A 23,477-nucleotide genomic window follows, 5' to 3' on the forward strand; every position below is an offset into this window, starting at 1 on the left:
ACGTGGGCTACACAGGCAACGTGGAAATGATCAGGACTTGATGCATCACATCTTTTATTGTAGAGGATGTTCTCAGTTGGTACCAGTGTGATTGCAGCTGTTTCTCTTTATGGGGCAAAACCCCTACATTACCTTTCATAGCGTAAGTTATGAAGCGTGTATAGAAGAGAAAGGCTTTGTTCTTCTGAACACAAAGTGATACTGACAGTCTTCTCCAAACTATTTTTTAGAATGTTTTGTGCTAAAAATAACCACAGTAATGTTCCAAGAAACTAGAATATTAGAAGAAACTACTTCTAACAGCAGCAGCCAGTAGTGTGTGTCATGCCAGTTCCTTTACAAGCACCCAAGTTACCCACGGGATCAAGGCCTCTATTGTCAACTGAGGCGTTTACTCTTGCCTCCAACAGCTTGCACGTGACAAACTTCCACTGCAGCACCCAGCTTCTTCAGTTCACTCAGCCAGATTATCTGCTTGGGGGACAGGCGATCGTTGGGACCTTTCACTTCCACCAGCTACAAAGAAAGGTGGATGATTAGTAGTGCGCCAGGGGAGGGACTGAAAGACCATTAGCTCCCACAGACTAATGTAAGTATTCTTTTATGGCTGTTACTTGCAACAAAAATAATACAGATTTACCACAATGGAAGGCCCAGCAGGTACTAAACTATTAACCCATCTTCCAAAGTTTAAGAGAATGAAATTTTATATACTAAATATCCACCAAAACACAGACACAGGCACTGGTGAATGAAGATACCACATACTCAAAAACTGATCATCTGCAACCTCAACTGTTCCAGCTGATACTGACAGCAACTTGCTCAGATGTTCTAGAGAACTAATTTCTGCTATTCAGTTCTGTTTTATAAATGCATAACAAGTTGCTCCAACAGCTGAGAGATGTCCAATAGCCTTCTAGTACCTATTCCACCACCACGGTTACTCAATTTTTGTAGCAGAGACAGTCACAGTTGCTGTAGTCTCATATACTCAAGTTTTTGTATGTGGTGACATTAGCACCCCTTCCTAACAGCAGTCACAATGTGTATGACTGATTAGTAACAGTTGCTTTACAGGAAATTTAATATCGAAGACTTATTCTACAACAATACCTAGCCCCTGCTTGCTGTTTCTCATTATGCCCGTTAAAGCTACACCAAAATGTGATGAGATAGCAGAGAACCAATCACCCACTACTTGCCATAGCTGCTGGGCATGAGCAGCAGGTGCACTTCCACCACAACAGGAAAACACAGTTTGTATGGGCTGACAGCTGGAAGGTTTTGCTCCTAACATCAGCTGAGCACTGAGTATTTCCATCATCTCCCAATATACCTTAAAGTGATTCGTCTGAGTACACCACACAACCAGGTCAGGCAGTCCCCCTCTGCAATGGCGTAGGTCTTTGGAAAGCCGCCTAAAAACACCACTCAGAAACATTCCTCCAAGGCAAGAGACAAGGCTCTGTAAGAGACATTTTGGTAGTTGTTTTTTGTTTGGTTTTTTTTGTTGTTTTTTGTTTTTTTTTTAAAAAAACTTCCTGTACAGCCATTTCCCAATTCTCACAAGAATATTCCAAGGCCCATCTCAGCTTTTTGTTTAGTCACATGTAACAAGAAACTTAAGCAGATGTTATCTACAGCCATTTCCCTGCTGTTGCCCAACTACTGTGGCAGGAAAAGTGACCCTATCAGAAAAGAGCAACAGGATTTGGGATTAGGCAGAATTGCACTGAAGTCCCCACTCACTACCTCCCTCCCACTACTTGCCCTCAGTCTTGGCTCAGTGCAAACTGTGAGCACACTATGGCTGTGGGTGAGTTAATGGCAAGCCTCATCAAACAGAGTGCCCGTTCTGGACAACAGTAACTTACCTGAACTTGCTGGAGGGAAATAAAACGCCCCCAGCTAACGAGTGCTGCTGCTTTTCCCTCCTGAGTGGTCCAGACATCAGCGATCAACTTTGCCAGTGTCTCTGAGGAAGCTGTATGAAGCTGCTGGAGTCTGGCCTCAATGACATCCCTCCTGTTCTCATAGAAGCTGTCAGTGTATAAATCCAGGGGGGATGTCTGTATAAAAAGGCAAACACAGCTCTGAGGAGCTGCCAGCAAAACAGCGATTCCAAGAATGACAATGTGCTAAATATGTTTCTTATCTCAACTACAAATTCACTCAAACACTGAGTCCATTCAACTTGAATATGCCCACCACATAAACCTTTATTACATCATGGGAAAAGATATGCATATATTTTAACACCCAATGCCAGTGCAACAAATGCTGGCCACATCTTAGCCTGTGCTCTGTTGGTTTTTCACCTCTAGCCAGAGGTTTCCTTTAACACACAACAAACTCCCGTAACTCTCTGCGCTCCTGACTGCTCTCGGAGCTCCTACTGCTCTCCTAACCCTCTGAGCAGTAACATTCTAGTCAGGATTTGGCATCAGTATCAACACTGCTCAGCTACAGTGAGCTGTCTGAGGTGGGAAAAACAAAGCAGTCATGAAACTGGGGCGTATTACTCAAGCTGCCTAAAAGCAGAGAGCCTTATGCATAGCGCTGAACAAATTATTGTATAAATTCACCGCAGCAATTATTCAATTTTGAACACAGCTGAAACAGGCTATCAAGTAGTAGCTGAGTGCCATTTCAGCTTGTCAAAATCAAATGCAGAGCACTTAGAAAATGGCAAATTTCAGCCTTACACAAACTGCTGCCACAGCTAATCCCACAAAAAAACCAGCCTAGGAATGACTGAAAGAATGAGAAGACAATTGTCTGGCCTTTTTCAGTTCTACAACATCTGAGATGGCTTTTTAGAGTTTTCTTAGCAAATGTCACTAACTGATCAAGTTTTCTAATTGCAACTATTAAAACTGAGTCTAGCTGTAATTTGTAGGATGTAAAGCATTTAGCTAAAAGCCACAAGTTCACCAGGAATCATAAATCTTAGGGTGCGGCAGGGAGTGCTGGGGGTGGTGTAGTGTTGGCTGCTTGTTTCTTTCTTTTTGACAAAAAAGGATGATCCCAAAAGCATAAACATGTTGGGGTGGAGTGGGTGGGGGTGTTAACAAACCTGATTTTAAAATTGTGACTTCCCTTTAAAGGCTACTGAAAAGAAACAAGACTCTCCTTTTTTTTTTTTTTTTTTTTAAAATGCAACGCATCATCTTCAAACGAGATGAACAATGCTATGGTATAGCAGTATCCTTCCACTGACTATAAAGGAAGCTTTGCCCAGAGAGTTCAGATGTAGGACACAGGCATTTAGCAAGATGAATCCCACTTTATCTGACAGTCAATCCAGACTTCCACAGCAATTAGTTATCGAGGAGCCCTTTAGTAACAAGCCCAAGATAACAAATAATAAAAGCAAGCAAACACCAAGATCTGTCTGGAAAGTCCCTCAGAATAAAAATGTTAATCTAATTCCAAGTAAGATTTTAACACGGTTAGAGAGTCTACAGCAATGAGTAAAGAAATTAACTAAAGAAAGCCTTTCAAAAACTACCTGATAGGAATTCCTGAACACATCAGGTATGTCATCCATGAAAACGATATCCCACATTAGAATACCGTACAGCGTAATAAATGTTGAGCCTTCCCCATGAATACCTAAACAGCAAAATTTAATAAAAAATGGAAACATTAATTTCTACAGCAATCCCATATAAGGAGGTACTAAATCATCATGATCCAAAACAGAAACATGCTATGTTTGGGTTTACTACACAGCTGATGTCAGTATGTACCAACATTACAGCATCAAATTGTAAATGCTCTTTATTACTTCCACAGTTTGCTAATGTTTTCTATTTCCAGGCTAGTGACCATCATTTACAGTGTAGGATTAAATTAACTATGCCTTGTCATGAATAAGGTTTACTGTTCTAATTTTAACAAGTTCTAATAAAATTTAAAAAAATTTTTACACTAAAAAGGTAATATATTAATATCAAAATGTTTATAGATAAATGTTTTATATTATACATACACATGTATACATAGATACATACATGTATATGGAGCTATACATACACGTGTGTACACATGTATGTGTATACATGCATGTGCTGCACAAAGCACTCACCACCAGACCAATGCCCAGCATAGTAAAAATGTAATACATTAATAACAAAATTTGTGTATGAATGACATATATGTATGAACATATACATATATGTGAACATCAGGAAACACTTGTTCACTGTGAGGGTGACCGAGTGCTGGCACAGGTTGCCCAGAGAGGTTGCGGAGTGCCCACCCCTGGAGATACTCAAAAGCCAGACACAGTCCTGGGCAACTGGCTCCAGGTGGCCCTGCCTGAGCAGGGGGGTTGGACAGGGTGACCTCCAGCACTCCCTGCCAATCCCAACCATTCTGTGATGTATGTTCTGCTAATAGTCTGTTAGCATATTAGATATAATATGTAATGTTATATATAATACATATAGATAATCAAATATATGCTCTAGGTTACTATATTAGATATATAGTACAGTATATACGTATTATACACGTATGATCTAGCATACATATTGCAGAGGAGGAGAGCGAGCAAGTGTGCCTGCATGTGTGCATGCGTTAGTGTGTGTGTGCACAGTGCTGGACTGGGCATTCTGTTTCCTTAGGCTGACCGCTAAATCACACATGGCCACTGTGTGCTCAGAATTTGTACTGAGCCAAGACCAACTGATGGTGAGTGGGTGGGAGTGAGGAATCAAGTGGGGACTTCAGCACAATTCTGCCAAATTCTAAATATTGTCAGCTTCCCATTTACCCTTTTCTGGTATGGCCACTTCTCCTGCAACAGTATTTGGGAACATATCAGTAATATAAATTGATATTATGTATTTTATATAAAAATATAACCTGCCTACCCTTTTGTATTTTGTTTTTTTCCTGTAAAATGGACCTATATATACTTATTTGTCCATGGCTTTTCACTGCTCTTAAGTTGTAAAAATATATGAACAACTACTAATAGAGCTGAAAATCAAGCCTTTTCAAAAGAAGTTGCTAATTTTCTTGCTATGGTGTATACAGTTTTCATGCTCATCTAGTACCAAAAATCAATGGAAGTTTACCTTTCCTTAGTGACACTCCCTTAAATGACACTGCTACCATTTTACCCCTAACAAATAAAAGAGCTGTTCACTGATAAAAAAAGCAAAGCGATTTTTATGGAAATAAAGAAGAAATGTTGGGTTTGTCTTAACACATTTCAAAACCACCTTAGGTATATGAAGGCAGGAAATAATTAAAGGCCAGGAAGCAGGTCAGGTGGAAAATATATATTAGAGCATTTTGGTAAGGAAATTACATATTAGAGCTGTTTGGGAAAGGAACAGAATCAGACTAAAAACTGGTCTAATGAAATCAGCTAAAATTGGTCTATTAACTAAACTGCTTAGTTCTTTACTCCCACAGTTATTTTAATGTAAAAAAAATAAAATTACTATTACCCTGATCAAAACCATTCTGCCTGTAATGAGTTAACGCCAGCTCCTCAACTGAGCACATGACTGTGGATACACTGAAGTCTTCACCTCCTTCTTCATCACCAATATCCTCCATTAGAAATACAGATTTGCCCATTCCCATCTGAGGACACATCTTTCCTTTGATTGTAACCTGAACATATTAAAAGAACTAATTACTTTCCAGAATCACATTTAGAAAGCTTTAGCCTAGGTATTCAAATCTCTCCTAAAGCACATACTCCTTTTCAGTTTTCTTAAAATCAGAACTAGACTTGTTTCCAAAAATCAACTGAATAAAATTTAACCTGCCATTTCCTTGAAATCATTGTTCAGTTTTATAAACTGGCAAATTTTTCAGAAAAAAGATGTCTAGCAAAAATGCTGGGCAGATGGGAATGTAGTCTTTCTATATGCAGGACTAGGAACAAAGAATACAGACGACTGAGGATACTGATTCTGGACTGAAAAAAAGAAGGGCTGTAGGGAGATAGTGGGGACAAGGCTGAGAGAGAAAGTGAGGCTCTGCTCTGCCTTTGCCCAGATACCATTATCTTTGCAACAGTAGGGAAAAGAATGAGTTAAAAAAAAATCCAGTCCAATATGATGCAAGTGCATCACATTGCGTATTCACATAGCGCATATTTAAGAGTGCGTAACTCCCAAAGGTTATTAAAAAAACCTTGTATTTTTTGAGCCACTGATGCAATGCTGACAATGTCTTAAGGTTACTACTACTTTTTCTTACACACAGAATGCTCAGCTTGAACCAGAGGCAATGCACTGATTTGATCAGACTCTTCAGACAGAAAGGTTCAAGAGCATTGCTGGTAAATTAGTGGACTTTATAGTTGATCAGATTCGTAACACATATTCAGTAAAGCAATGCAAATTAAATCAGTGTATATCTGACTAACTTCAGCTAAGAAACTGACCATTTATTAAATATTAAATATAAAATATTTGTTTACAAGAGGCTTCTGTTTTAGAAACACATTTGTATTCATTTTCCTGCAGCAAAAATAAGTCAGAGGCTGGTGCACAGCACATAGCAACAGTCTCCCAGATTTTTTGTCAGCAGAAAAAAGACATCATGAGTTGTTATTTCTCAGCAACTTTACTTACATGTGTCACATCCTCCACAGTTATGACTGGCAGATCATAAAACAGGCATCTGAACTGCTTGCAGCTTGGCGAGTCTCTGATTCGTAGGGCTCGCTGGTAGAGAGAGAGACGATGCCCAGTACGTACAAATGGGTCTGCCAGCCCATTTCTAATGCAGTCAATGGCCTAGCAAAGAGCAAGGTAACAAGCAATAATTTAGAAAGGCCAGGCACACCTGTCTGTTCTTACTAAGCCCAAAAGACCGACTGATTTAAGGAGCACAAAAACGTGAATGTAAAAAACAGCATAAAAGACAGGGCCACCTTTCTTACTTACGTACTGAAGTGGTAACTACTATGCACTAGGAGGCTTCTGTATTCAAATTTGTACTAGTACAGTAAAAAGAAATCACTGTCCACTGATCAATGTAAGATTAAGGAAGTATAAATTCTACATAAGCAACTAGAAAAAAGAGTTGGTTCTAAGGTAAATCAGTTCAATATTTTTAAGTCAGTTTCTTAACAGCACATAATACGAAAACAGAAGGACCAGATCAGTTGTGCAAGAATGTACATACAAAATAAATTTTAGACCAATGCACTACTGCACTGAAGAACATCTGGGGTTAAATATGGACTCCAAAAATTAATTCAAATCATGGTTCTGTCATACTCTCCTTCGATGACTTGAGGAAGGCACTTTGTCCTAATTTATAAATAAGGAACCGAGACTAATTTTCCTTTGTACAACTTCTAATTCCAAATCTGGAAAAAGCCTGATATGGGGGTATAAGATGCAGAAGAGACAACTGACAGCCTATAATATTATTTCCTTTTAACAGACTTAGAGAATTAAAATGCAACACAAAATACAAGCATTTTAATCCCAATTGTCAATAGCTTTAATGAGGCAAGGAAGCAACACCAAGGGGAAAAAAAAGGCATTCTCTGCTTATTTTAAGTAACTCTACAACTGCTACTGTTCCTGGACTTAAAACTTCTTTAAATCTCTATTTTCACTGCCAAATTAGTCAGGTATCTTAGGTGCTTTTAATTAGATTGGTCTTCTTTGTCTTTTAGTTAAAAGTTGATTTTCAGTCTGCCCATACTTCACTGTGACCTAAACAGTCCTGTGGAGTTTCATTTTCAATCACTGATAATATTTCTTCTCTGTAACAGACAGGAAAAACAGACATAATCTCCTGTACTTCTAAATCCTCAGACCAGCAGCTGGTACAACTACCAACCTGCTGTTTCTTGCACAGAAAATTCATGAACTGCAACTGAGCCCTAAAATGAGATAGACAGTGGCTTCTATGCCTTGTGGCTCTTGAAAAGAAAGTCTGTGAAAAGCTGGTGCTGACTCACAAGAAATTGAAAGGTACAATCTGTACTGCAGCTTGCAGTTTTCTCTGGTTCTTTTATCTTTCCAGAGGTGCCGGAAAGTTCTACAGAGATTTACAATAATCCTTGCACACAGTCCTTGCCATTCCTATATGGTTATTTTTCTCTCATTCAGCTACATGCCAGCTAATCACTTAGGAAACTGAAAGACTGTTCATCATGTACACAGTGTTTCTGAAAGCCTGAACTGCATCATTCAGACTCAAGATAGACAAGTTTACGCACTGCACAAATAACGTATCTAGCTTGTACAAACACACCCTACTGGTATGTGTGCCCTACTGGAAGGGAAGTGGGCAAATTTTCAGCAAAAGCTAAGATTACCTCAAAAGCTCTTCTCCCCTAGTCTGCCTTCCTAAGAGAATTAAACAGACCAGGATGGACATAGCCTGTAATACACTCTGCCTAAAACCATTAATGTTATTCTTTACCAGTCTAAGGGTGGTCAGTTATGGGTTTTGGACCACAGAAATAGTATAAATTTGCTGTTGAGGACTGATAACTCTGCCAGAGCTGTGTACAAGTAACAGACTAGAAATGGGGTTGTCTACTGCTTGACCCCTTACCCACACCAAAACTGGTCCAGGTATAGAAGACAACCTTCTCTCCACTGTCAACAGTTAGCCAAGGACTTAATTGTCTTAATTTTTTGTTTGAAAACATTAAAAAACTCCTTCCAATCATGTTTTCTTTTTTCATTCTGGATATATCCTCATTCAGAACTCAGGTTCTGAAGCAGAAGCGTTTACTGCAAGAAATTTCTCTGCTTCTCACACATTAGGCAGATTTATAAGGCAGAACAGCAAGGAAGCTGCTGCCTGATAACTCTGTACACATCCTTCATGCCAAACAGTGTTCTTCTAGGCAACAAAAAAAAGCAGACAAACCAAGGATGAGGGTATACTCAATTTCTTAGGAGAAACTGGTTGCCTGACCTTGGGATTCCTACCAATATCCACATTTTTTGGAGAGCCTACCCCACTGTTCTTCTCATACAAAATATTTTTTAAAAATGTTTCTGGCCCATGACCCCAGTGTCTCCAGCTTTACGGCATGCAGTCGTGAAGATACCTTCTTAGTGTTTTTCAAGTGCTGATGTAAATTCAGAGCTAGGCGATCCCACCATCGCCCTCTGCTGTCAGTACAATACACATCCTGAGACAGAAGAGTCTGCAGCTCCTGCACCGCTTCCTGTAGCAACAGGATTACATCTTTATTAATTGAGTTAGAAAACCACGTTCAAATTTCATTATATAATTAGCTTGTCACTTTTCCTTCTAATTACTGGGTGTTATAAAACTTCGTATCTGCCCAATTCAAACCCCATTTTTACTTCAGCATCCAATGTGCATGGGTGTATCTTAAAAACTCTAGAATAGCAGTATTTTTATGTAAACTTAAAGGTTAGCTACCAAAAATACAGTGGTTTTGTCCTTTCTGTATTCCTTATTGTATATGAAGACATGAGTATTACTTGTTGCCTTTTTGCAGAAGCAGTCTTCTTCAGAATAATCTGGTTTGCTTTAACATGTAAGTCAGAGGCCTTGGGAGCTGTTAGCTCCTAAGGTGAAGAGGCAGGGATTTCACAGAAGACTTTTCTTCCAAGATTTTCTTATTTAAAAGCAGTAACCAAATCTAGTGGAACACAGATATCTTTAAATAATGAAACAATGACTCAGCAACAGTCTTACGGTATATTACATATAGTAAATCTCCAAAGCATAAGCAGAAATCAAAACAATTTAAAGCTTTCTTAAGTAGCAAGAAAAAAAGGCACTTTTTCCTTAAAAGTAGTCTGTTAAGGGAACTGTAGCAAGTCCTGGTAAACATTACACCATTTTCCAGCCATATCAGAAATGTGAGTTTATGTACAATGCTACATTAAACATGTATTCCTACTCACTTCACCATTTTACCTCATACATGTGAAGTCTCTGCAAAATTTCAACACCCTGAGAAAGGATTCTTGTATACACCCAGCCAACTGTGAAATGTCGCAGATACTCAGGTAAAACTCTGTGATAGCTGAAAGATAAGAGCAGCTCAGATCAATTTAATGATGGTAATTTAAATTCTTGAGGTTCTCTTACTAAGAATACTTATACCTAGAGCATTTACAAAAATTAAATGCCTTATATATCAAAATCGAACTGAAATGAGTATCCCAGCTGCAAACTCAAGACCCCAAAAGAAAATAGTTTAGCTGAGGTTGCAGGTGCAAGCTGCATTTCCACAGCATACTTGGGTTTCAACAGCAGTGGAATTATTAGTTAATAAGTTTTACATCAAATGCAAACCAGTAATTTATTACATCATGATTTGTTACTGCCAACTTGTTCTTGTAAGTCAGAAGGTTAACTTTAGAAACACCGCTGAATGAAAGAAAAAGGCTAGAATAGGCATTTCCTGCCATAAAAAAAGACAACTTTTGGGGAGACATCTCTATGTTTCAAGATAAAGTCTCATGAATGTTTTATTGAAATAAAAATAGGCTTTTCTACTGTTTTCAGTGTGAAATGGAATAGACCTCCAAATGACCCTTTATGAATATGACTTTAAATCAGTTGCCATGAAAATGAATAAAACGCCAAACATAAGGCTTTAACTTTTGGTGTATCATTAAGCCAGAAAACAAAATAAATGAAAGAAAAACTGATGAAGGACGCTTCAAAAACAATACATGTTATTTCAGTTCTCTGATCTTTAGGAACATTTCATGAGTGACACCCACTTGGAAGTTTGAAGAGATGAATAACCCAGTATGTTTTCCCATAATGTCCGCAACACTCTTTTATTCACAGTGAATTTTAAGTTCTGCTTACTGCTATTTGTCTAAAAGTCATAAAAACAAAGTATGGCAAGGGAAAAATAAGGCTCTTGTTCTCCTCCATTGGCACATAGAACAGAAATGTTTTAGTGCTTTACCCATGCCTACCAATTCATTCCCAAGGTTTTATAAAAAAGGCCTTTTCATATAATCACTTAAAAGCTAAACAAACAACCAGGAAGTTCAAAGCTTTCAGGAACATTAAAGCTTCTAAATTTATCAGGCTTAAATAATATCACTAGTCTATAAGCCTCTCTCAAAAGTACCCAAAGTATGATAATATACTCAATATTTCACATAAACACTAGGCTGGTTTCCAGTTTAGTACCTCAAAGAAGGGTGATTTTTCAGTTCATTCCAGGTTTCTTTAGCACACATATATAGATGATTAGCTTCTTCCCAGTTTCCATTTACCATTGCACTGGCTATATCATTTGACAGATGAGCAGCAGTTGCATACCTAAGGGAAAAAAACAGTAAATGTATTAGGCTCAAAAAGCATTTACAATTAAAAGAAATCAATTCCTCCATACAATACCTTTTAAAAACTCCCTTCCAGTCTCCAAATACATTGAACAATGCAAACAACTTTATTCTTAATCATGTAAGAGTTTACACTAGGAGGGTACATTATGTTTAAAATTACTTACAAACCAGAGAATGTATTTTTTTATTTTGTTCGGAGCCCATCCTAATAATCATCACAGCAAAAGAAGAAAAAACTTTCATCAGATGATCATGAACTAAATAAATATGCTATTTATGCATATTTAAATATGCAAGCTGCTATGAATTACAAGTCCTACCTGGATACAAAAATGCATTTAAAATCACTGCAAAAGTGCACTTCTGCCTATTTACCTCTGGAGTTCTACGTGACAAATTCTTATTTGCCTACACAAGTACTGCAGTAAAGCTTTTCTAGACATAAACAGATTTCCAACCTGCCAAAGCTCCCCCTACCTGATAAGATCTTCTCTGTCCTGGAAGACCTGTGTTTTCCTGTTGACGGTGTAACTGGGGAATACCATACGCCCCATGTTTACCATAAGGACTGTGAAGAGCTGGCCTTGACCAGCACTACCAGCTTCTTCATCCACCAGTGACTCAGACAGTGAAAACAGCAGCAGAATTCGAGAAAAGACAGCCCGAGGGCCTTTACAGACCCTGACAGATCTTCCAGCCAGGTCCTTCACCCTGGAAGGACAAATAAAATTATTATAACAAATGTTTTTTACCATCACTTATAAAAATTAAAATATACTGAATGAAGTATGAGAATAATTTTGTTTTCAAGCCAATTAATGTGTAAACTTGATTTTCCTTGAAAGGAGCAGCTTCAGAAACTATATAGTGCATATAATCCCTAGTGAAAAGCCAAAGAAATGCATGAACTAGTAAAAAGTTTACGGGCCAAACTTCAAGCAGAATAGAATTGGAACTATCTGGCCTCTGGGAGAAGCCACTCCTGTTGCTATGCCAGGCAGTACCAACAAGCAACAAGACATGGTTTGCTGTTAGGGCAACGTTTACAGACCACAATTTGAGATCCCTTGTTTTAGGGTGTCTCCATTAGCACATCTTCACCCAGCCTTTTCACACAAGACAAGATTTCTGTTACCTGTCCACAGGGCAGCACAGATTTAAAACGGAATTTTCTCTGATCCATAGGGTAACTAGTATTTCAGCTGTCAACTTCAGCAAAGAGCATTACATTCCCAAAGTTGATGTGGCTGAGCAAGTAACTATCAGCCTCTTGTCTTGGAGTAGGGAGTAAGCCAGCAACAAGGACTTTTTTGCAATGTAACTAACTTTCCCAGGTTCCTTTCCATTTCCTGAACACATTTTTTTTCTAGCCTTCCTTTGTATAGTTTAAGCCAATAGTCTGAAAACAATTTTGTTTCTGTTAGAGATATTACACAAATTATGCACCATGCATTGTCATATAGTTCAAATATCTAGTATCAAACAGAAAAAATGAAATCTCGAGTGATACAAAGTATTTTCATACTGAAGTTTTCTATATATGGATAAGAATGAGGAAACAACTGCAACTCCTTAAATTAAAACATCCATACTTATCACAAAGTCCCAACATCCTCTAACACAAGATAATCATGGCTGTGGCTACGATCACTTCACCTGTTCTCCTGCAGACAATGAAGTGCAATGCTACTGGAGACAATGACACCAGTGTGAAATACTAGAACCACTAGAGCTCCTGTTGTATTCTGAAAACAACAAAGACCAAATAAAACTACTTTAAAGAAGCTGGCCATACTATGCAAACCTCCCAGTTGTGAAGCTCTGCAAGCCCAGCACTAAGCTAGCATTAGGCCTCTTTTTTGGCATAAGGACAGAAGACCTTACTGATTCACGTAATAATAATTCTTCATGGAGGGATGATTTTAAAGTTCTTCTTTCAATGCTAGGCCCCTTTTAACACAAGGAATCTTGTGGAGAATCACATGATCCATTTCAGGGAGAAATATTTCTCCAATCAACATAGTTATGCAAAACTTGACAAAGCTTTAGATCTTTCTCATTTGAAAAAGAGTACTACAGGAAAGACAGTATTATGTTATTGAGGCAAATGCAGTGCATACTGGTATCTGTCAGCTTTCTACCCCACTTGTATTTTGTACAGAAAGGATTCCACAATTACTGAGTTCAGATCCTAGTTCTCCAGCCTACTATACAAGCTAACTGCTAGTCAAGCAACCTTTGTTTATATGCATTATTATTCGAACAGTTACTTTTTTTACTTTAGTTACTAAGAGAGGTAACTGCATAAGAAATCTTATAAATTCCGGAGCTGACTTGTACCCTAGCACCAGTAGTACCCTGCCTATTACTTTAGTTCGTATTCCCAGACTTTTTGTGGATGTTCTAGCTACAGATCCACCATTAAACACCAAGAATGGTAATGCTGTAATCACTCCTACTAGGGCAGAATGACACCTTAAACCTGAATCTGGACCCCACAAGACCTGGAATTTAAAGGCATCCGATATACACAGCTGTGATAGCCACAGTGAAAAAATTCACAGGAAAGAAAGAACACTTTATCAACAATCTTTTCCCTTTAAAAATACTGCCAAAAAGGAGGCTCTATGCTAAAGTACAAAGTCAATCACAAAAAAAAGAGATTACTGCTCCCCTCTAATTCTGCTAGAAGACCTCACCCAGCAAACGAACATCAGATAGTTGCTTTAATAGATAATGACTTTCCCTATGTCTTTCTAGATGTTTTTCTGCATCGATTTTGCTTTAAATGTTTCTCTGTATAATTAAGTAACTTTGGAGATAGCTAATCATGCACACAGCTGAAAAGCATGACATAGTTTAAGAAAAAAGTCTAATATTTACCCTTCTGTTTGACCCACGGTATGTCAAAATTTAATGCTGCCCTTTTTTATTCATCAGTTTACTAAATGCATTCCTTTCTTCAAAAGGCATCCAAACTGAGTCCTTTGAAGCATAACTTACATTCACCTGCAAAATTCAACTATAAACAGTTACCTTTTTAAAATCACTGTCCCAATACCAGACTGACTCCTGCTGAAGACTGAACGTTGTTTTGCCAGCCTCAGAAAATCATCCACAAGTTGCTGTTTCTGACCATTTGGGTTTGGCAAGTGAAAGATCTTTGCCAGTGTTTTTAGCTCAGGGGCTGAAAGCAAATCCAACCCTTCACACAGATCTTCCAGTTCAGATTCTAAAAGTAAAATGATCCACATATGTTCATTATGAGCTATACATATACACTCAAGCTCAAAGTACAGTACATTCATATAACCTAACACCAATCTAATGATTTAGATTCTTCAAATATGAATTATTGATGCTAGCTGGTTCAGCTTGAAATTCATTCTCTTCACAGGTCCAGTTTGGAGGAATGGAATAGTCAGAAAAAAATCCCTTTGCAACTTCAAAACAAAGAAATTCTGCTCAGTTACAAAAAAATGCTCTTCAGAAAAACTTGTCTTCCTGATGATTGGTTGAATGCAAAAAAAAAAAAAAGTGCTGCCAGGGAGCAGCAAGAGCAGGGCTGCTCGGCAAGGGGGAATGAGCCAGGAGTCAACAGTGACCACAGCATAGCAGTGTCCTCACCAACCCTGGTGCAGACCCACCATAAATGAACTGAATGGGCAGAGAAAAAGTCCTGATAACCAATTCCACTGGCAGCCTCAGAAGAGGCGTGATGATGAATAAGGTCCAGGGTCGATCTAAGAGACGACCTGACATAAGACTAGAGACAAGACTACAATTTATGTCTGGGATCCATCCACTGCACATGGCCACAGACAAGACTGGAAACAAACACCTGCAGCACTGGTTGGAGGTTCAGCCAGCCAGGGATGGACAAGGCCAGGGACAGGGTGCCTGCAAAACAGCTCAGGGCAGCACTGAAGGATATTAGAAGTAGAGCTCCTGGACCAATGCACAGAGGCTGAACAGGTCAGGGTCTGAGATGAGGCTGGTGAGGGCAAATAAGGCCTATTGTTGCACCTATAGCCCTGACATTTATTTAGCTCTCCCTATTACCTAATTTGCACTAACTGCTTTTATTATTAATGTAACACAACACATCTACCTGAAATCATTATTTTGGTCCTCTAGTTCTTTTCTCAAGGCACAGACAAGCATGTATTGCATTAAACTCTAACATGACACAACTGCAGATTTTATGTGCAATATTTTTAATATTTATTAATGCTGGCCATACCTGTTTGCAGAAATCTGGCTTCAGCCAGTTCTTCAATTATTGGTGACAAATCCGTACTTATCTCTCCATACTCTATTTTGTTCACCTTTAACCAGTTCAGCTTGCGTTGAAAAAGTCTCACATATAACTTCTGCCCACCAACTGCAAATTTTATTTAAAGCAGGGAAGGATAAAAAGAAAATTAAATTATAAAACAGTATTATGTATAATCACTACCTTACCTAGAAAAATTACTTTGATGCAGGTATCCTCTAAAATACATTTTAAACCTGCCAATGTTCTATGAGCAGACTTGGTAAAATACCAGAACTTAACGTTTTCAAGTAATTATTGCTCATTAGAACCTTTAAGTTTTGTAGGTGGAAAATTATTACAATGTATTTTGTAGGTAATGAACATTGCTAAAATGCATTTTGGACATGCTTACCCTTTAAGAAATAATTTGTTTGCTAGGAAAAGACAACTTCATTTTTCAAACTCTGCATATTGTGATGTTCAATAGGTCTTTTTTTGCTTTCTTTAACACTCATCCAGTAACTAACTATTTGCTTGGAAACAAAAGAGGCTGTAGTCTGACAGAATGATTTCATAATCACAGAATACCTCTCTGTGTAGCCGTCTTCAGATTCTTATTTTTCCAAAGATAAGTTTAATTTAACTAATGTATCTACTGAAAACAAGGGAAAAAACCCTACTGATTTGATTTTTATCAGGGAGGTGCTCTCTTAAAGTACCTTTTAAAAATACTTCTAAAATTCTAACAATGCTGAAATTCAACAAAATAGATTATTAAATCTTAGCTGAAAATAGTCTGCCTATTGCTATGACATTCAGTACCCTTTTGAATACTTGAACTTATCCCTCATTAACATCTAATTTTTTTATCCCTGTCTGCTTCTGCTTAACTGAAACTGATCATTAATAAAAACAGACACTGAAATACTACCAGACCTAAATATATTTAAGAAATGACAGGTAACTTTTACATGCTTATTTAATGATTCCCCTGTCCTTAAAAAGATTTTCAAGCTTTTTTTTAATAGAATGTTTCCAGGATCAATTCACTGAGAGAACAATATTCAGATGCATAAGCTTATCATTTTCTCTGTGGGGTTATAACTTCTTTGAAGCCTGTCTCCAGTTTTTACAACTGTGGAAAAAGGAAAAAAGGTTGAGTAACAACACATCGACATCTTTTCTCCAGACCATGGACACTGACCAAACTAGGGCTGCAATCCAGTAACGGCATGTGAAGACTGCTTTCTCTCTAAAGGATTTGAATGACAAACAGAAGAATAAAAAGGTATTGTGTAAGTAATTAATGGCTTCTTAAGCATCCTGTTCTGCAGCACATTACCTTTGGAGGTTTGGGGGATTTTTTTTCTTTTGTAGTTCTTAAGAAAGTTTCAGATGTATCACTGAAATAAAAAAATTGCTCTAAGTTGAAATATCAGCATAAGGACGCAGAAGATCTTAGAAAAGTTCACCCTCTACGATTCGTTCAAATGCAACAGAAAAAAATTACATTGTTTTTTCTTGTTCAGTTTTCTGTACCTCAATTCCACTGGTGACTATAAATCAATGATTCTCGGATACGATTTTTCTGTTGTATAAAAGTTGGAAGGAGGATTTCACAAACTGCATTAAGTAGCGTCACCAGAACTATGTGCCTGCATTTAAATTCTTCCAACTGCAACATGCAGTGAAATTAAACAAGGAAAATATAAAAAATATTTTTTTACTATTACACCGAAGTTCAGGCTTGTTATGGATACACCTCTGCTTTTCCCTACTTTTATTTACTGTTTCCACTACTTAGAAAATTGGCAGTACTCTACATCCAACATAAAGGCCATCCACTTTTGAGAAAAATGGGCAGAAAGGAAGGATTGCTTCAAATTTAATCCTTTTAAAAATATCATTCCTGTCATAATAAGCATTGGAGATAACTCACCAAAGAATGGTAGACTTTTTAGCAGAAATACTGGAGGATACCTATGTTCAAGCAACTTTATAGTATTAAGCATGTGTGTGGCTTTTTTGTGTTACAGTAACTGGAAGACAACACTTGCTTGGGTAGAAACTTGCAATGTGGAACAGATAACCCATCCATCCTAACTTGTAAAGTATTCTGTCTAAGATTTCTTGAAGGCAAAGACATACATCACTTGTCCATAATTCATTATCTATTGACTTAATGCCATCTGATCACTTCTCATAGCTGAATTACTGTGTTTTCCCTACCCTGCAAAGAGAGACTGTTTTATTTGTGACCAGCGGTCAGTACAGACAAGAATTTATCAGCACCACTTTGCAATAATTCTTTCTGTATTCTGAACTCCTGTGAGAGGGGAATACTGAAAGCACACTACTGAAAGAGAAACAAGCACTTATTTAACAGAGCGTGTTACTATTACTGATCAGTGTTGTACTCATCCAGAGAAGGGAGTGTGGAAGTAAGGAAGCTGTACCCTTAATGTCTTTTTTAGTATTTGTCAAAGTAGCCAAAGCCTGCATCCACTAATGACCTACCTGTAAGTTTATTCCTAGATCTCTGGATGTAAATGATATGCATCTACTGCTTACCTCAGAGAGCCAGTAACAACAGTTTTGTTACTTATATTCCATTCTTTCTTCATATATTCCCATTTTAACTACCACAACATAAACAAGGCATTATCAAGCTCCAGGATATCACTGTATACACATTTAGGGGGAGAAAGTTAACTATTGTAATATTGTTATGGCCTTGAGTGCACCAACAGGCTCTGCAACCCCATCCCAGCCCCCACAGGTTTGGTTGCTTATGTTCAAGGTCAGCTTTGATATGATGCAGCTGTGTAAGCTGGGCTCAGGTTGCTGGGAAGAGCTGTGTGAGGCTCTGTCGGGGCCTGCTCCCATTTGCTTGGGTGAAGGCCTTAAAGCTCAGGCTGGTGGCCTGCACTCTTGCCCAGCTCTGCTGTGGTGTGCCAGTGCCCAGTCAGGCACCGTGCACCTGCCTCGCCACCACAGACCTGCCTGAAGACCTGCCACCGCTGGAGCACAGCTGAGTGCAGCACTGGCACTGGATCCACTCTGCTCTTCTTCTCTGGGCAATGTGGGTTTGTGCCCCTTGCAAGTGAAGAGAGGATGTGGTCCCTGCCTGCCCTGCTGTCCCCTGGCTCATCCTCCCATGCACAGTAGTCTGCTCTTGCTGCTCCCTGACAAATACAGTCCTATGTTATGATCTTATCTTACAATATTCTCATAACTTATGTTAGTATTATTCTTTGATTTCTTAAATGTTTGGTGTTACTGCATAATTGTAATTACTACAATTTCGTAAGAGCTTAACTGTGACCAGGCAACCACTGCAGAAATACCTAAGTAAGTTTAGAGTTCTCCTTTCTCCTCCACCTTTTTAGCAACTACCTCTTTAAGGTGGTTTGAGTCAGCTCAGCTGACTTTTCCACTAGGACAAATGAAGAATGTTCATATGGTTCTTCCCAGTTGCTAAGCTTTGGAAGATTTTAAGTCAAAAAAGGCATTTCTGAGATCGTTCCATCACAGTTTAAGTACTTCCTAGAGAAACAGACATGCACTGCCTCAATCTTTTTAAGGAACTGAGACTGTGAACTACTTATCAGGGTTATATTTCATCCTAAAAAGCTCAAGCCAACACTTCTCCATTTTTGTCACTGAGTATCCTGTATTAAAAACCTTGTGATGTCCTATACACTAACCTAACCTCATTCTATTACTCTCCACATCTTTGCAAGTTACTGAAAGCCTCCTATTGGCATTGGAAAAATTTCACATAATTGCTAACCACAAGTCATGACCTTGATACTCTCTTTTGTAATGTCCTGTGGTGTCAATCCACAGTATCATTTGGAACTTTATGGAAACAAACATTAAGGGACAAAGTGCTCTAAACAGCTAGAACAGTTTTCTTCCACCTTGCAATGGGGAAACAGTCTAAAGATTGGTGTATACTAGTGCAGAAAAAGGACAAAGACCAAAATACACAACAGTTTCACACAAAGAAATACTATTCTTTAGTGTGACAAACTTTACAACCTGCTAGTTAAGCTAAACTCAATGAACACAATACATTAATAAGTACAGCCTGTTTCTGATTTGTTTTTTCACCAGCAGGTACATATGCAACTGTCACTTTCATATGTTCAGCTCAGATGCATGAATTGAGCTCCTATGAGCAGATATCTAAAGATACTTTGTCAGGCAGCTATATTACCATACTAGGTTAAAACAATATAAATGGTTATGCCTGCAATACTCTTGAGATACAGATTTTATTGTAGAAATTGTTATAAGCTTATTTCAATTTTGATGCTCCAAGTTTGCAGCTCAAGTGCTGGTAAAACTACTCTTAATTACAGTTTAAAAGACAAGTTCCTAACATACATAGAAATTTGGAGGGTTAGTTTTAACTTGCATCACTTCTGCCATGCTTTTACTGTAAAACTTAAAAATGAGTATAGCATTCAGACAACATGTCTGCTTTGAATCTTGTCTAAATATGGAGGGCTTAAATCCTCAACATTCTGGCTTCTACTGAAATTAATGAGAGTTAAAAGTACTAAGCAACCTACAAGAAAATTACTGTTAACTAGTAACTAGCATTTCTAAACACTGGATAATAATCATAGGGATAACCATGGATTCATACCAAGCATGAAAGTCATCTGTAAATGTGCTGAATCAAAGCTCACAAACGTCACTTCAGAAGTGTTTTTTTCAAGGTTTATGTATCCAGCACAGGCCCCTTTATAACCCCATTTTCTAGAATTCCCATACATATTAATCATTAAAAACTTGGTGTTATCTGATACTCTTTTTCTGTGCTACGAGCTTCCTTCCTTAGAAACATGTTTACATGCAGCAGCAAGTTGACTTAAGATTCTAAAACATAGTATTAAAACAGTAAAAAAAGGATTCAAGAAAACCAGAAATATACATAATCATTCTCTCCTTATTTTTTACAAGTCTCCACTATTATCATTACCCTCCATTAAAGCAACATCAGGAAAGTTTACCTACAAGAAGCCACTGAGGGATACGTCTCCTGAGAAAAAGGAGCTTCTTCCCTTTGGGAATTTATCAAGTTAAATTGCCCACTGGTATAGCATTCTTCACATAAAACTACCTCTCTCTACAAGAGGTAATGTGAAAATATACTATATAAAAAAAAGATACCTGATAATTTCCAGAACTTGGTTATAATGTTCATATCTTGCTCATCAAAGAGTCTGGCATCATCTTCGTTCTCCAAGACTGCTCGCAGCACCACTAAAAAATTCTGGAGGTAATATGGGTGACCAGGAGAGCTGGGCACAGAGCGAACCTCATCTATTTTGTCTAAAATGTCCCCAATGGAATCTTGAAATTCTACCTTTTCCACAGTTTCTGACAAAGCATGATCGATCTCATCCTTAATGTCTTCATGACCTTCCCCAGGAAGTACCTGTACATCATTCTTGCTAAAGCAATTTTGCGTACCACAGTTCACTTCTCTCTTGGAAGAATGAATAACCTGAGTGTGAGGCTGAGTCTTGGCTTCTAAACTATTGGTCAGCTCTGCTGAAGTATAAATGGCTAGATGTGTTTCAAATTTATCAGGACTAGGTATCACACCTTCAGACCTACTTTCTGTTTTGGTGCTCCTTGTACCAACTGGTAACCTTTTGCCATTAATGTCATCAGCCGGTAATGATACCTGAACAATATCCATAAGATCTCCTCCATTACATTTGTGTATTCCTTCTTGAAATTCAGTTTCCTTCGTTGAAAAATCCTGTTCCTGGCGCTCACTCTGAGCAAGCCGATTTTCTTTCTGAGAACTATGTCCAGCATAAATCTCATCATCATCCTGTGCTGCAGCACTTTTGCACATACTGTGAACAGCTGGAGGCGAAGGGTCGATTTCTTTATACACAATCTGTTTTCCTCCCTGGATACAACGTCTTCTGGACAGTTTAGATGACAAGCTTCCCAAAGAGACGATTTTAACTGTTTGAGCCTGTGGTGTATTGTTAACACTACAGACTGAACTATTATTGCTAAAATAAGGGCTAATCTGTTGTGCTGCACTCCCTTCTGTTTTCAATAAACTGCTTTTGGAAGTTTCTAGATTTAAGAGGTTTTTTGAAAAATATAAGCTGGAATTATTGTTCACAGTTGCAGCTGGGGGACTCTCATTCCGAAGAGAGTTGTGTGTTGAATCAGTGACACCAATCTCACTGTGGTTTCTCTGACATGTTTCATCCATATGCTCATTTATTCCATATCTTGGCACCATTTGCCCACACATGGGACAGGTAATTTTGGCAGGGGGAACATTGTTAAAAAAGGAAATAATGGAGGAGGTTGCTGAAGGTATAGAAAGTGCTCCTTTACCTTCTACTTTTGTTGTTGTTCCTTTTTTTTTCTTATTTTTACTGACTGACAGACTTACTCGGGATCTTTTAATTTCTGAAGACCTAGCTTCTGCCATTACAAAACTTCAAAGCGTTTACATGGCACAGGCAACTTCATTCAGGCTCTATTTCCTTATTCTGTAATACTTTAAAAAAAGACTTTCCTTGGCTTTGCATTTTCCATTTGTAATCCTCTGACATGCCTTCAAGAAGAAAAAAAAAAAAAAGGAGTGAAAGATCTTTTAAGGTACCAAACGCAACCAAGATGAACAGTGGAGAAAAAAAAACCTAAAAGTGGAAAAGTCAAGCAATCCTTAACTGCTCAATACAACTGTATTTTACCTTCTCACTAGGCAGGCAAGCAAGCACACGATGATCGTCATGCTGAGCACCGCAGCTGGCTTCATGGGAATGGTTTAAGAAAATGGAAATACTGCTATACACTTTGACTATTTAAATGCCACGTTCACTTGCTGCTGTAAACTCAAACGAGATAAATTCAATGTTAGGATATAGTCAAGTCCTCTATTTTTTGTCACTGTCTTGTCTGCTATTCATACGCACACCGCTTTTCGGTGCCAAGTGCCCGCTTTCACAGAGCACATCCAACAGGCGCAGTGTCTCGCACACCCTCGGGCACTGCCGGGCCGCTGCCGCAGGCGCCGAGTCCACCGCGCCGGGCCGGGCCGGGGCGGGCCGGGCTCCCCGGGCCTGTTCCAGGCAGGCCCCGCCGCTCCGCAAGCGGCTCTGCGCGCTCTCGCCGTGCGTTCCCGGGGGGGATGGCGGCGCCTCAGGTTTCTGAACCCATTTTTGCTACCGCCGCTACCCCCTCCCCGCGCCGGGAGCCCGTCGCCCGGCCGCCGCCTCTGCCGCGCTGGGGACCCAACCGAAGCCCCCCCGCCGCCCGCGCCTCCTGACTTTCCTCACGCACCGGCGCCGCAGCCAAGCGTCCCTCTGCCGCGGCCGGCCCGGGGGCCGTCGGGGGGAGGGAGGGGCGGCCGCGCCAGGCGCGCTGCTCTACGGTGGCGGCGGGCGCCAGGGCCCCGCGCGGCAGCAGGCCCCGCCCCACAGCGGCCTGCTTGCGGCTCCCCCGCTGTCAGGCCAGCGCAATGCACCGCCGATGGCGGCCCGCAGGCCTGGGCAGCAGATTGCCGAGCCAGGGTACCGCCTTCTAATAAAAACCTACCAAGACCTATTTATTTTAAACATCTTGCCCTCTTTAAATTTGAAATTTCTCTGAAGGGTGAAAAACAGCTGTGACCTTTCTTGAGAAAGGGGAACCAGAAAGCTGGGACTTTCTTTTTTTTTTGTTGAGATGAGAAAAGCGCAAATACTTCAAGCGTATTTCTCAAGGTAGAAGTATCTCAGTTAAAAGACAGCATTTGCTTACTCTTGAGTTAGTGCAGGCTTAAAAGGCTTCTGTTTCCTGCCCCTGTTTGATAATCATGATTCTTCCATTCATGAACTTCCCATTTATACCGCTAGGATACACCTTAAGTTCTTCAATAAATG

The 23,477-nt window shown here is 39.1% G+C and overlaps 1 protein-coding gene across 4 annotated transcripts; it reads right to left on the reverse strand.

Moving 5' to 3' along the window:
- Positions 1 to 37: 37 nt before the first annotated feature.
- Positions 38 to 23,020, reverse strand: FAN1 (FANCD2 and FANCI associated nuclease 1). Of its 4 annotated transcripts, none has more exons than XM_074837584.1 (15): positions 22,897 to 23,020; positions 22,308 to 22,441; positions 20,746 to 22,168; positions 15,547 to 15,687; positions 14,340 to 14,535; positions 11,781 to 12,014; positions 11,146 to 11,277; positions 9,907 to 10,015; positions 9,062 to 9,181; positions 6,609 to 6,773; positions 5,469 to 5,637; positions 3,515 to 3,618; positions 1,878 to 2,072; positions 1,340 to 1,468; positions 38 to 516 (listed from the first exon to the last, which is right to left on the reverse strand). In XM_074837584.1, exons 3-15 carry the CDS (start codon positions 22,040 to 22,042, stop codon positions 379 to 381), a joined length of 3,129 nt encoding a protein of 1,042 aa, XP_074693685.1. In that variant the 5' UTR covers positions 22,043 to 22,168; positions 22,308 to 22,441; positions 22,897 to 23,020; the 3' UTR covers positions 38 to 378. The 4 variants fall into 4 exon arrangements, with proteins under 4 accessions (XP_074693685.1, XP_074693686.1, XP_074693687.1 ...); XM_074837585.1 differs by lacking the exon at positions 22,897 to 23,020 and adding an exon at positions 22,530 to 22,880; XM_074837586.1 differs by lacking the exon at positions 22,308 to 22,441 and having other exon boundaries at positions 22,897 to 23,005.
- Between the last annotated feature and the right edge of the window lie 457 nt (positions 23,021 to 23,477).

This window comes from Strix aluco, chromosome 12 (assembly GCF_031877795.1).
Source record: "Strix aluco isolate bStrAlu1 chromosome 12, bStrAlu1.hap1, whole genome shotgun sequence".
Taxonomy (NCBI): Eukaryota; Metazoa; Chordata; class Aves; order Strigiformes; family Strigidae; genus Strix; species Strix aluco.